The 14,766-nt window shown below is 44.1% G+C and overlaps 1 protein-coding gene across 1 annotated transcript in view; it reads left to right on the top strand.

Annotated features, from left to right (window-relative positions):
• The window catches only part of C8B (complement C8 beta chain), a 34,529-nt gene that overhangs the window by 5,761 nt on the left and 14,002 nt on the right, over positions 1-14,766 (top strand). The window contains exons 4-7 of the mRNA XM_032803135.1: positions 1,577-1,718; positions 5,798-5,930; positions 8,919-9,116; positions 12,571-12,811. Coding sequence (XP_032659026.1) covers positions 1,577-1,718; positions 5,798-5,930; positions 8,919-9,116; positions 12,571-12,811 — 714 coding nt within the window. The remainder of the gene's footprint in view (positions 1-1,576; positions 1,719-5,797; positions 5,931-8,918; positions 9,117-12,570; positions 12,812-14,766) is intronic.

The raw sequence follows: 14,766 nt of genomic DNA, 5'->3' as shown, positions 1-14,766 counted from the left end.
CGCATTCCAGACATTCTTTCCACACTTCCCATACTTCACCACCAGATGTCAGGGTACAGCTCATCCTGACTCTGCTTACATCAGTTACCTAGGGAAGTGGTGGAATCTCCTTCCTTAGAGGTTTTTAAGGCCTGGCTTGATAAAGCCTTGGCTGGGGTGATTTAGTTGGTGTTGGTCCTGCTTTGAGCAGGGGATTGGACTAGATACCTCCTGAGGTCTATTCCAACCCTAATATTCTATGATTCTAGGGGACACTCCTGCTCCTGTTGAAATTGATGACAGAACTTTTTTATGGGGTTGGCCTGAGTAAAAGTATGCCAGGACGAGGCCCAAAGTATATCAGCACATACATCACATTTGCAAATGACTGATTTTAACTGGAATGTAGGCCAAGTTCCAGTCTGCCAGTCTTTTTATAATCCAGTTGTTTTGGAAAGTACGAAATTTAAAAACAGTCTTAATAATAAAAGCTGCCACAAAACTGGTTCAAAAAGTCAGATAGTGGCAGAAAATATATGCCCATGGTTTTGGTATGTCCTGAGATCATAAGGAAAAAAGCTTTATATGGATTTGTTGTTGTAGTGGTGGCAGTTCTGCCTACCCCACATAAATTACTGTTCTGTCGCATTCATTAGTTTTCACAATCACACTGAAGGAACTGGTGGAGTTTTCGGTTCGGTTCGGTTTTCAGTTTGGCTGACTGAAAATAACAATTATTTGTTTTTTCTTGGCAAAATGAAAAACTGAAATGTTTTTGATTTGGTCAAACCAAACATTTAGCCTTTCTGTGCCTCAGTTCCCTTTCGGTAAAATGAGAATAATAGCACTTCCGTAGCTCACAAGAGTATTGTGAGAATAAATACATCAAAGATTGTGAACAGTTTAAAGGTCTACTGATGAAAAGCACCATATAAGAGTGAAGTATTATTTTTATATAATTCATTAACATCTCAGTTGTAGGGATCTTATTATGGATGGACAACACAGCATGAGAAAACAAAACTGTTCCTTCTGCTTTGATTCACAGAATTGTTCTGAGGTCTCTGTAGAGCAATTCTAATAATAAAAGACATGAGAGACACGCAGCCTTCGTGTCTATGATTTCCCTTATTAAGAATGTGTTACCAGTATGCTCTGCTCTCAGAATAATTAATCCTGTTCATTGGAATTTCAAGTTATTTGTTCTTGTAATCAATCATCTACACAAGAAAATAATTATAATTATTTATTATTAGGGCCGGTGGAAAGAATTCCAAGAGCTTTTTTTTTTTCAAAAGAAAATTGGAAAATTTCTGCCCTAATCAAAAAGGTTTGATTTTTCCACTGGAAAAACAAACAGACTTAACTTTTTTTCAGCTTATATCCATTTTACACTTTTTGGCAGTTTTCAGACTTTTTTTAAATGAAAAGTAGAAATATCTAGGGGGATGAGGAAATATTTTCCAACCAGCTCTAACCACAATGTCGTAATCTCTAAGTTTATAAGCTTTATGGGGCAACGACTGTGGCTTTATAGTTTTTAATAATAAAATGATAAAGGACTTCTTAATTAAGCAATTTCAGTGTTGCCTCTTAGGAAGATGCATTACACGGAGGTTGCTTTGCAATGGAGATGATGACTGTGGGGATCAGTCAGATGAAAAAAACTGTAAAAAGGTGTATAGAAAATGCAACCAGAAGATGGAGCAATACTGGGGAATAGAGAATCTGGCAAGAGGGTAAGTAGGCAACCTTTGAATAAACCAGACATGGCAAATTTAATTACATGACTTGAGAATGGAGACATATAGTAACCTGAAATGGTTAAAGTTCCCTGCACTTCTTTTTCAAATAAGGAAAATATGTTGATGTAATCTCAGACTTGCTAAATATTGAACTGTAAATGTTGTAAAAATTGACATGTCTTGGGTCCTGATCCAAAGCCCACTGGAAAAATTCATATTGACTCAAAAAGGTTTTTATCAGAACCTTAGTAAATAGCAATCACTGAGACAAAAAAAAATCAGTGTGTGCAGTGAACATGCTAAATGAATTGTCTGGTTGTAATGCTCTACATGACATAGGTAATTAGCTTGCCAGTAGGCCTGTCAAGGGAGCTGCTTTGTAGGCTAGTGTGTTCACTTATTTTCTTCTGGAAATGTGCCAATTGTGCCAAAGCTGGGTGAGTAGGTAGTGAATGACAAACCTTCTAAAACCTCTACAGATAATTGTTGTTTAAACCATTGGACACCTGAAAAATCATGGAGATTCCAGATTTACATGAGTGTAATCGAGATCAGAATGTGGCCTGACAACTACTCTGTGTGTATGACAAATTTTGCCTGGACTCCAGGAGGCTGGGATGGCGCCTATTTAAAAATCTGGCTCTGAAATAAAACGCTGGGTGGAAATGTTGATTTTTGAAAAGAAAATTGAATCATGATTATATTATAGAATGGCCTGCATCAAAATTCTGTGTCCAAACTGTGACACTTTCTCGGGGCACCCGGATCTATGGGTGACCTTGTTACCCCTCTCCCTTAGCAAAAGAGAGACTTGCTGATGCTAAACTAGGTGAGAGCTCCCTGTCACCACAGTCTGATAGTCACCTTAGACAAACTTCCCAGGATTCTGCCAGCCCATACTTTTCTTTGCACATAACACGCAGTGCACCCAAGTTCCTGAGTCCCTGGAAGAACATTCCCCTGGAGTATCCAGCCCATCATTCGACACTCATAGGGATTACCAAATTGCCTATCTCCAGAGAGACAGTGTAAATGCCAGCTTGTTTGATTAAACCGAATAGTCACACTTCATTTAATATTACAGCACTGAATTCTATTTCTGGTAAAACAAAGAGAAGGTTTTAGTAACAACTGGGTAAGGGTAGTGGAAACAGAATTAGTTACAAAACAAAAATATAACACGCTGGGAAGAGATTAAATAGACCTTCAGCCAGCTATAGCCTTTTGGCTAAAGCATTTTTCTCACCCTCAGGCCTTGGCTACACTGGAGAGTTGCAGCGCTGGTGGTGGGGTTTACAGCGCTGCAACTTACTCATTGTCCACACTTGCAAGGCACATACAGCGCTGCATCTCCCTGGCTGCAGCGCTGGCTGTACTCTTGCTCTGCCTGGGGTATAAGGATTGCAGCGCTGGTGATGCAGTGCTGCTCCGCAAATGTGGCCACCAAAAGCGCTGTAATTGGCCTCCGAGGTATTCGAAGGTATCCCAGAATGCCTGTTCAGCCACTCTGCTGTTTTGTTGTGAACTCTGGACTCCCGGAGCTGCTTATCTAAAAAACAAACACAGCTCCTGTTTGCTCGAGCAGAGGCAAGCAGGGGGATTTCTTTGTAATGTTCACAGCTAGTGTTTGCTTGAGGAGAGAAGCAACACTTCGGGGGGGATGGGGGAGTCTGTTTTGGAGCAGCTGCTTATCTGGTCTGAAGGCTATTTGCATTTAGTGAATAAAAGAGGGGTGGGGGAAGGGGTCGAAACTTTTAAAATGATTGAGGGTTGGTGCTGTGTATCTTCCAGTCCTTAGAACTTGCAAGGCAGGGAGCTGACAACAGTGTCAGCTCCAAAAATCCACTCTCTCTGTCTCCCTCACGCTCCCTGTCACATCCACCCCACCCCCGTCTTTTGAAAAGCACATTGCAGCCACTTGAACACTGGGATAGCTGCCCATAATGCACCACTCCCAACAGCGCTGCAAATGCTGCAAGTGTGGCCACAGTGCAGCGCTGGTAGCTGTCAGTGTGGCCACACTGCAGCGCTTTCCCTACACAGCTGTACAAAGACAGCTGTTAACTCTCAGCGCTGTACAGCTGTAAGTGTAGCCATGGCCTTAGTCCTCTCGTATACATTACTAATTTTCAGTCAAATCAGGATCCAGACTTTTCATTTTTCACTCTTCTTTGCCAGTAGTATCCTTAGGTTCCTTTCCTCTTCATTATGCTCCAGAAAACCTTTGAAATGTATCCCTGTGATGTGTACCCTCAGACAAAGTTTTTCCCCCCTGCTGTTTGCTCTTCAGCCTTCAGCGTGCTCGTGGCATGTTGTCTTTCTCATTCACCTGCCAACTTGCTTTTCCTGTTGTCTTTCAAATTAAGCTTGCTTGGGTTGACTTACACAATGCTTGCTAGACATTGGAGGCGGGCAGGTAAATAAACATTCCTCTGTCTGGGAAAAACTTGTTTATCTACCCTGCCTGTTTACATAGTTCAAACATATTTTTAGTACATACATACACCTTCTTGACTAATGCCCATACATATGTCTCGCAATGCTTATGATGACCAGTATGATATATGTGTTCATTTGACACACCATACAACATTCTTTATAGATAAATACTATGACAGCAATTTGTTAGGTGTAGTGAGTTTGTCAGGCCTGATAGGAGTTGCTGTTATGTGATAATGAACCCTTTGTCAGTGGGCACTGAAGGGCTCTTAGGGTCACACTAACATCCCGGAGCATTGGATTGCTTAAAATCTGAATCTGGATTCAGATCTATATGTTGCAGTGGGCCTCTACATTTGGAATGGACTGAACCAAAACTCAGGGTGAAATATTGGCCTCATTTAAGCCAATGGAAGTTTTGCCATCATCTTCAGTGGGGGCAAGATTTCACCCAAGAACTAAACAACCCTGAATTTGGGGGTGGTTGAATATAATCCAACTCATATAGGGTGATAACTGTCTGTAGGATCCTACAGTGGGAAAATAGTCCCCTAATATTCCTTCACGTACACCCCTCAAAAATCTTGCTTCATATTGTAAAAATCACATTAAAGGGGAAATGATCATTTCTATGCAACTCTCTGAAGATGTGACCTCTGTGGGTGTCATTACTGATGCTGTTAATCATAGTATAAATGAAAAAATAATTTGAACTCTTACAGAAACATGCCTCTCATTTCTTTGAAGCCACAGATGCTCAGTCATACGATTTTAGTGGATCTTCCTGCATTTCACTGTGTTCTAAGATTGACGCTAATTTTAACAATTTCAGAGACCTTTTTATGCAATCCTTTGACTCTAAACTAACGAAAAGCAGCCTAACAAAGACCTGGAGCACAACATAATTATAGGTTCTGGGGATTTCCTGATTTCTTTGGTATTTTTTCTTTTGTGATTTTTTCCTCTAATGATGCTCACTGCTATTTAAACATGATCTCATTTAGAGTAGCAAGTATCCTGAGACCGTGCACCATGTAGATGAGATTCCACTGGGATTCGCCCTTCAGTGATGGTGGTAAATAACAGAGAACTCTTGGTCCTATCACCAAAAAAAGCCATTCTCCCTACGTAAAAAGATTGCCAGATTGCACTTTTACTCTTTACACATGGATTTAGGATCTGATCCAGTGCCTAGTGTATATTTTGCCCACCTCTGACCCTTCTGCCATTCCTGAAAGAGCTACTCCAAATCCTTACTTTCCAGCACAATTTCAATTCCATGAACTTTTATTGGCTTGATAAAGTATACAAAAGTTGCTATCACTGATGGGATGATGCCATAATGTCAGTCCCAGCTGACAGAATGTAATTCTTCTGCACTTAATATTATCTTCAGCAATGTTTCAAAACATGAGTCCCTCTTTCATTTGCTTGTCGGATGGGAAGGTTCTCCTAGACCACTCAGAGTGGATTCCAGAAGATGGAAAGTTCTGATGACAGAATCCCTGGGCAACAAAATAGGCAGGCTCAAAAGGAAATAGGGGAAAAAATCTTGCCTTTCTTAGCCAAATTGTATATTTTGCTGCTAATTAAATTATAAACTTTATTGTTTCACTGTTATGTCTCCTACACAGGTTAAATATCCTCACAAACAATCTGGAAGGTTTGGTTCTTGATCACAGGTACTATGCTGGGGGATGTACTCCACATTATATTATGGATACCAGGTTTAGAAAACCGTACAATGTAGAAAGCTACTCCCCAGAGGTAAGAATCAGATTTTTTTCCTGCGACCCAACTTTAATTACATTTCCAATAGTTTTCAGTGCACCATGTCGACACAGCTTCATTTACTAGATGACATTTTAATGAATTTCAAGAATTGGGGTCAAGTGGTTTAGGACTAAATTTTGACCTACTTTGAAAATATTAGGGAACATAATAAGTGATTGTTATACTCTAATAATCATGTATATGTTGTTCTCTAAATGACAAAAATACGAAAAAGTAAAGTTTCTGTAATGAAGCCATGCGAAATTCTGAGCTGGATGCTGTTGTTTTCTTGATTTGCTTGCAAGAAAGCGAACTAGATTTCAGAGATTCTCTATAATGATGCAGTGCACAATGGGTGCCTGAAATAGTAATGCTCATAGTATGAGGAAATCAAGTATTAAATATAAAACTGTAGGGGAAGGAAAAAGGAATGATTCCAGTGTCCATAATGAAAGTCAAGTATCAGAGGGGTAGCCATGTTAGTCTGGATCTGTAAAAGCAGCAAAGAATCCTATGGCACCTTATAGACTAACAGACGTTTTGGAGCATGAGCTTTCGTGGGTGAATACCCACTTATCAGATCATGTAGTGGATAATTCCAGGGGCAGGTATTATATGCAGGCAAGCTAAGAGAATGAGGTTAGTTCAGTCAGGGGGGATGAGGCCTGTTCTAGCAGTTGAGGTGTGAAAACTAGGGAGGAGAAACTGGTTTGTAGTTGGCAAGCCATTCACAGTCTTTGTTAATCCTGAGCTCATGGTTTCAGCTGAAGCTCAGCAGTTCTCTTTGAAGTCTGGTCTGAAGTTTTTTTGCTGCAGGATGCCACCTTAAGGTCTGCTATAGTGTGGCCAGGGAGGTTGAAGTGTTCTTCTACAGGTTTTGTATATACCATTCCTAATATCTGATTATGTCCGTTTATTCCTTTTCCGTAGCGACAGTCCAGTTTGGCCTGTACATAGCAGAGGGGCATTGCTGTTCATATGATGGCATATCATTAAATTGGCATCTGGTGTAGATATGTGGGCAGAGTGGGCATCGACAACATCACAGGACCTAACCAGATTCAGCCATGCATCCACCGGTTAATTCACCTGCACGTCCACCAATGTAATATACGCCATCATATGCCAGCAATGCATATGATTTCCACTACATGCATCTGACGAAGTGGGTATTCACCCACGAAAGCTCATGCTCCAAAATGTCTGTTAGTCTATAAGGTGCCACAGGATTCTTTGCTGCTTTTACATAATGAAAGTGAAATATTTGTGTTCATGGCAATATGTAATTTGGGTCATTTTTACCATTGTTCATTGTTATACACAGCACAGACTTTATTTTGACTGTGTTGCATGTTCAGGGAAAGGATGGTCTCATGGTCCAATCAGAGGACTGGAAATTAGGAGATCTGGGACCTAATTCTGGCTGTGCCAAAAATTTCCAATGTGAATTTTGGCAAATTCAGGTAGAGTTTGATCTTAAGCACATTGAAGTCAATGGCAAAACTGCTAATGACTTTAAAGGTGCAGGATCAGGGCCTTACTTTCTCTTTGCCTCAAGAACCTGTTCCATAAAATTGGTGTAAAAATACGTATGTTCAAGGGGCAGTGTGAGGAAAGCACCTTAAGATCCTGTGATAGAAAGGAGATGTGATGGGATGTACCAACTCCACCATGGGCCTGACGGGGTTAAGGAGAATCTGAGGGCTCAATCAGCCTTGCCCTGCTACACCTATAGTAAGTGTCAAAGCTGGAGGGAGGACCAGGCTCAGTTAGGGGTAAACCAGGAAGGAGTACAGACCTCTAGGTCTCTCTCAGTGAGAGAAGCCTGGCTGGAGTCAGGGAGCTGAGTTGGTGAGTCCAGGCCAGGATTCAGCATGCTGCGAGATGGATCTGCAGGGAGCAGGAAGACTCCTGCTGAGTCAGTTGAGAAAACTCTCCTGCAGCAGAACCAGATGCTAAGAAGCTCTGCAGTGGGCCTTTGGAAGAGGCCTAGAAAGCATGGCGCTGATACACTGGGAGCCAGGAAAGAGGCTGCAGCAAAGGCTGCAGACTAGGCAAGGTAGGAGATGGTCCAGGGAGGTAGCCAGGGGTCTGTGTAGCAAGGCCTTGACTTCCTACTCAAGGGTCCCTGGACTGGAATCCAGGGGAGCAGGAGGCATTGGGTTTCCTTACAGCCCACCAAGGGTGATGGAGCAGAAACCCCACTGTAAGGACTGTTGAAGCCCCCGTGATACCAGGGGTAAGGACTGGTGAGTCCAGACTCAGACTGAAAGCTCAACAGTTTGTCAAAGTTCAAAGTTTGTTGGCCTGCCGGTTTACCCCAGAAGGGATGGGACTCTGTGTGACCTGGCCAAGTTGCAAGGAGAAACTGACCACCACAGGGCTGGCAGCACAGCTGGCAGCCAGGGCACTAAAGGAGGAGAGCCTGCTACACTACACCCAGTCACCATGGGCTTGCCGGCAGTGAGTCATGTGCTTAGAGAAGACTACAGAAGTGCAAATAAGTATTATTGTTTTAAAATATCCAGAACGTACTGTATAAAAGGGCAGGCACCCAAGTAATTTTCGTACTTGTCATTTATCTTAATGGGCATCAAAGATATGAAGCCTGATTAAAAGCCCATTGAAGTTAATGCTGTGTATTATCTAGTGTGATTTGATACGTGATGCCTATTAAGCAAGCTTTGTTCCTTTTGCAATTTTAAACGTGTTTAAACGTTCATGGACTTTTAAGATGTAGGCAATTGCAATACGGAGGAGACAGTAGTTCTTATCTGCATTTTATTAACCTGTGCTGCAAATCAAGTGGTATTGTACCAGTAATAATAATGATTAGCAATTATACCAGGCTTTTCATCTTCAAAGTTCAAGCACTAATTCAAAAATATGTTTGTTGCAAGACTATCAAGATGTCTTCCCTCTGCTTCAGGTATGAAATCAGTATGCCAGAAATAAAGTGTGTTGGTTTTGCTTTTTGTTTAGACCAAAGGCAAATATGAATTTACATTGACTGAATACGAATCTTATTCAAGTTTTGAAGAAAATATCCTTAGGGCAAGAGCTTCGCAGACTAGCTTTGGCTTTGGAATAAAGATCTCAGGAGTGTTTGAACTTGGTTACAGTTATAGTGACAACAGGTTCAAGAAGTTCATTCAAAGGATGAAAAAATTTTCTGCAACTGTAAGTTACTTTCTACTTAAAACTGTTCTCAGTTTAGTAGTTAACACCTGAGATGTGAAGTTTAAATGTACGTGTGTGTATACATGTATAAAAAAATATAGGACTAGATCCTCAGCTTTTGAAGTATAGCTCCAAGGAAATCAGTAGAACTACACCAATTTAGATCAGCTGAGGGTCTGTCCAATAGAGTCTCACTGTAAAAAAGTGAAAGAAAGAAACAGGCCCAAATTAGTCCTCTGAACACAAAGGGAAGTGCACACCTATTGGTACAAAAGTACTGTCATGTAGGAAGGATTGGCAGGGGGGCTACTGACGCACAGCAACCCCTGTATGAGCATAGGGGATGTAGCACATATTATACTCCTGTGGGAATTCTGTGCCACTGTACATGCGCAGAATTTATGTCCCCTGCAGATTTCTTTGTTTCCCTGCAGAAAAATGACTTTCTGATGGAGAAGCAAAGGGAAGCCGCAGAAATGGTCGTGTAATCTTCCCAAACAGTGATGCCCAGGGCAGCCGGCAGAGAGGTAAATCACTGTCAGGCAGGGGCAGGACTGGGGAAGACACGGCTCATGGCTCCTGCCTGCTAGTCAGACCCACCCCCAAATTGCTCCCCCGGCTGTAGGAAGCTCTGCAACCCTCACCCTGAGCTTTCCTCACCCATCGCTCCTCGGCTGCAGGGGGAGGATCTCTGTACAGGGAACCACTCCCGCATCCATCCAGCCCCCCTCACACCCAGACCCTCCTGCTGAGTCTCACTCCCCCCTGCACCCAGAATCCCCCAGATGAGCCCCACTCCCCCTGCACCTGGACCACCCCGATGAACCACCCAGATCCTCATCCTACCAAGCCCCAACCAACTGCACATGGATTGCAACCCCACTAAGCCCCATTCTCTCAGCATCTGGACCCCCACACTTAGTCCCCCATACCCCCCTGCTGAGCCCCTAACATCTTCACCTGGATCCCCCAGCAGAATCCCATTACCGTTGTACCCAAAACACCCCAACAAGCCCCTGTGCATCCAGATCCCTCCCACACACACACCTGCACTGAGCCACCGACACCCAGATTTCCGCACACAGAACCCTCTCAACCCACACCTGGATTCCCCCCCACACTAAGCCCCTTCACATTTGGATCCTGCCTTGCCGACCCTGTCTGCCCATGCCTGGTGCACCTGACATGGAGGGGCAGGGCTCTGGGGTGTTTCTGAGGCAGGCCCGGTCCTTGTGCTGTGTCAGGTTTGGGTGCAGCCTCACCATTGAGTCTGTGACCAGGGAGAGGGGAGCTGCACAGTCATCTCCCACCTCTGTGCAGCCAGTGGCCTGTGCTCCCCAATGCCATGCTAGAGCCTCCACATTTATTTGACAAATAAAAAGTGCAGAATTTTGCAGAATTTTAAAATTGTTGTCACATAATTTTTAAATTTTTGGCGTAGAATGTCCTCAGGAGTAATATTAAAATTGACAATCCAGCCATTAAAGGGGCTGACACATGGCTCATACCAGCCACTGGACATAGGGACTGTAAACTACCAGGTTACCCTGCCAGGGAGTTTAATGTACCATAGCACCCACCTCGGGTCAGGAGACCGTAAAGAAAAATAACTTGCTCGATATGTTAAGCACAACAGTAGATAGCAATGGTAGTGAATGAAATCAAAATGTCCTGAAAGATGGGTGGGAAACAGATATGACTAGAGTGACCCGATGTCCCAATTTTATAGGGACAGTCCCGATTTTGGGGGACTTTTTCTTGTATAGACCTATTACCACCCACCCTGTCCCGATTTTTCATACTTGCTATCTGGTCACCCTAGATATGACCCAGAACGTGATTAATCCAAGGGATTTCACACAGGTCAGGTTGTTATTTACATACTGAGCCCTAGAACATTGAAATTCCATCAGTCCAGCTGGGTGAGTTCCACTGAATAGCAAGTGAGTTCCTGGATAAAAGACATTCCCTTCCTTTGGGATGCATGGGATTTTCAGGCATCAGGTTTTATGTGTTTATGAATGCAGAGAACAGTCTGTGCAGTGGAAGACTAGTGAGCTTAGAATCCCACCAGGATGTCAGTGCACACAGGAAGAGTCGTAGTAGTACAAGACAGGTGCTGTCACTGCAGGAAGTGACAATGCAAACAAAGAAACCCTGTTAGTCAATGGTACAGTAGCGATGACAGTAATATAAAATTAAAACTGCTAGCAGGTCTTCACCGGTTTAATTATAGAATAGCACGTGCCATTTCACATTGGTAGATATGAGATACCCACAGAACTCAAGGCACACAGCGCAGAATACTGGCTGCATGTTCACCATGAAGCATACGTTTTCATTCTTGTCCTTCAATCACTTCTGTGACCTGGTATACACTCCAAGCCAGCTGGAGGAGCTTTAATTTATACTCTTCTAGTGCCAGGACTTCATTCTGGGGCAATATGCGCCATCGCCTGGTTTCTTCTTAACCTTCCACTGTTGTAAACCAGGCCTACTTCATGTTGGCTATTTAGTTCCACTGGTGTTATATGCTGGTGTCCTCAGTGCCATGTGCATTCAGGAGCAGAACAATGGCCTTGTTTCTGTGTAGCTTGTACTTGCTTCGACTGTAACACTGACAGATTGGGATTGAACCTGGGACCTCAGTGCATTAGTCTCTACTGCATGAGCTAAAAGCCATATGGCTGTAGAGCAGACTCCTCTCTCTTGCTCTTCTCCTCCCTCCCCCTGCAATGGGCTAGAATATCACATCCAGGAGGTGTGGGTTACACATGGTAAAAACCCCACATAGAGCTTCCTTGATAAAGAGAAGATTGCACTAGGGATGTTCACCAAGTGGCCGAGAAGCTCCTGAAATAAACATCATTCGAGAGAGGAGGAGGATCTGGGGTAACTCACACATGCATTGATTTTTGAGGACAGAAAGGACCACTATGATCTTCCATAACACAGACCACTGAATTCCATCCAATGAGTCCTGCTTTGGGCCCGATAAGGGGCCTAGATTCGATTATCCAGTTTACAGGGCTTTTTAAATTGAAAGATTATCAGCTCTTTAAAATATTTCCCTTGATGGCCCAAACGAACCTGAGTCTGAATGCATTTACGGCACAGTGGAAAGCCCATTTTATTATCCAGGCTTTTGCCCTAAAAGGGGTGTGGAGAGGAAGGATATTCTTTTGGTTGGACAATAGTTTGTTTGAGGGAATGTCTTTGTTTCCGTTATGTAAAATTACTCCCTTCACTTCAATTTTTGGTAATGGCGCATTTTACAAATTAAGATCTATGTCGAGTATACAGATTTGTGTGAGCTGTTTAATGCAGACCAATAACATCCATTTATACAATGCACAGACAATACATATAACATTCACTGAGGTAACATACTTTGCATGGAGACCTATGTCCCTCATTTCACTTGGATGCTGTTGTGTATCTGCATTTCATATAGTCCAGCAAATTTATTCATGCCCGTTCTGAGCTGGATGTTGCCCGTTATAAACTGAAGCCTCGAACTCTGATGCTGCATTATGAGTTCCTGCAGAGACTCCATCAGCTGCCTTTAGAGTACAACTATGGTGAATACAGAGAACTCTACAGAGATTATGGGACGCATTACATCACTGAAGCTACTCTTGGCGGCATCTACGAATACACGTTAGTTGTGAACAGTGAAGAACTGCAAAAGGCAGGTATGTGTATCCAATACTATACAGCATTTAATGAAAGAGCAGTTCTTAAAGCTTTAGGGTCAGATCTACTACTATATAGGAAAACAACTGCCGCCTCCACAGCATTATTCCTGCCTGGACCGCCAGATGCTGCTCTGTGGAGATTAGGCTCCAGGGCCACCCAGAGTGGGGGGCAATTTGCCCCGGGCCCCGCAGGGGCCCCCACAAGAATGTTGCAGGCTCCCCCCTGCTTCTGCCTTCCGCCATCCCCTGGCGCCTCAGAATGCCACGTCAAGGAGTGGCCTGGACAGAGCTAAAGCAGCGTGGCTCAGGCGAAGCCTGAGCTCCTCCTGCTCAGAGCCGTGTGGTAAGGGGGTAGGGCTGAGAGTTCCGGCGGAACCTGAGCTCCTGTCACTGAGAGCTGCGTGGTAAGGGGGTGGTCCCGCTGGAGCCACACCGGTGCAGCGCTGTCCAGGGCCACTCCTGGATGCAGTGTGCTGAGGCTCCGGGAGAGGGGAGAGGCAGGGGTAAGCAGCATGGTAAGGGGGTCCGGGGCCAGGGGGGTTGGATACAGGGGCAGGAGTCCTGTGGACAGTCAGGGTAACAGGGTGGGGGCAGAGGTTCGGGGGTTTGGGGAATGGGGTGGATCGTGGGCATTCTGGGGGGGTCTATATCAGGGCTCAGCTGGGGGTGGATAGGGTCGGGGCAGACAGGGAGCAGGGAGGGTTCATGAGGGGTGGGGTCCCAGGATGTCGTTGGGGGAGGTCTCGGAGCGCAGAGCAGATGGTGAGGATTCTGAGGGGGGCAGTTGGGGGGCAGGAAGTGGTGGGGGTCAGATGGGGGCAGGGCCGATCTGTTGGGGAGGCACAGCCTTCCTTATCTAAAGACCTATTCAGCAGTTTGAGGCTTGCAGACAGCTATTTAACACAAAGAGCCAAGCTGTTATCTTTTCCCTTAGGGCTACCATCCTTTTCACTCTCAAATGCCAAATTATAGTCTACATTTAATTTGCAGTGCCATAGGAGATTCATGTCAGGGAAGGTAGCTTCATTTAAATTACCACTTTAGATTAACAGTGATAGAGCCAAGAGAGTCATGGGGGAGGGATCACACGAGAAGAGCAATATCCTCACCACCTAACCATTTCCCAACCTGCCAAGGGAGCCCCCATCCCTGCATTTCCCGAGGCTCTAGACAGGTTAATTCAGTGGTTCTCATAAACTTTTGTACTGGTGAGCACCTTTCACATAGCAAACCTCTGAGTGTGACCCCCCCGTATAAATTAAAACACTTATATATTTACTATTATAAATGCTGGAGGCAAAGCAGGTTTGAGGTGGAGGCTGCAGCTCAAAGTCCCAGTAATCAATCATGACCCCTGTGGGGTCCCGCCCCGCCACCCCGCTTTGAGAGCCCCTGGGTTAATTTACTTTAGTACCCCATGTCATTCAAATGCATGTGCTATTTTGAGCATTTCAGTTTTCACAACATGGCTCATCCCAGATTCTGAAACGAGTCAAATGTCGTTTGTGGAGTATGGTAGCATAACGCTATACTAAAGAGCTAACCCCAGTAACTACCATCTTGTCCAAGTTTTTGTAGGCATTCCATGGAGTCAGTCCTGGAAACTGATAAATTCATGGAGATAAGTTCCATTAATGGCTATTAGCCAGATAAGTAAGGAAATGGTGTTCCCTAGCGCTCTGCTTGTCAGTAGGATGCAGATGATGGCAAGTGAAACGAGACTCTCACTTGATCATTAACATATTAGGTTTCACTCCCGTCTGGGGTACTTGCCGGCATGGCCACTATCAGTTTAACGGGATATACTGGCTAGATGGAACTTTGGTTTGACCCAGATATCGCATTTTACTGTTCTTAATGTTCAACGGCAAAGTTACGCGAGACAGATATGAAACAAGAAGCCAACAGACTGTACCCAGAAACCTGACAAATTCTTTGACTGGATGGGTCTC

This window comes from Chelonoidis abingdonii, chromosome 7 (genome assembly GCF_003597395.2).
Source record: "Chelonoidis abingdonii isolate Lonesome George chromosome 7, CheloAbing_2.0, whole genome shotgun sequence".
NCBI lineage: Eukaryota > Metazoa > Chordata > Testudines > Testudinidae > Chelonoidis > Chelonoidis abingdonii.
Note: the sequence above shows the minus strand (reverse complement) of the source record. Positions and strands in the feature narration are given on the sequence as shown.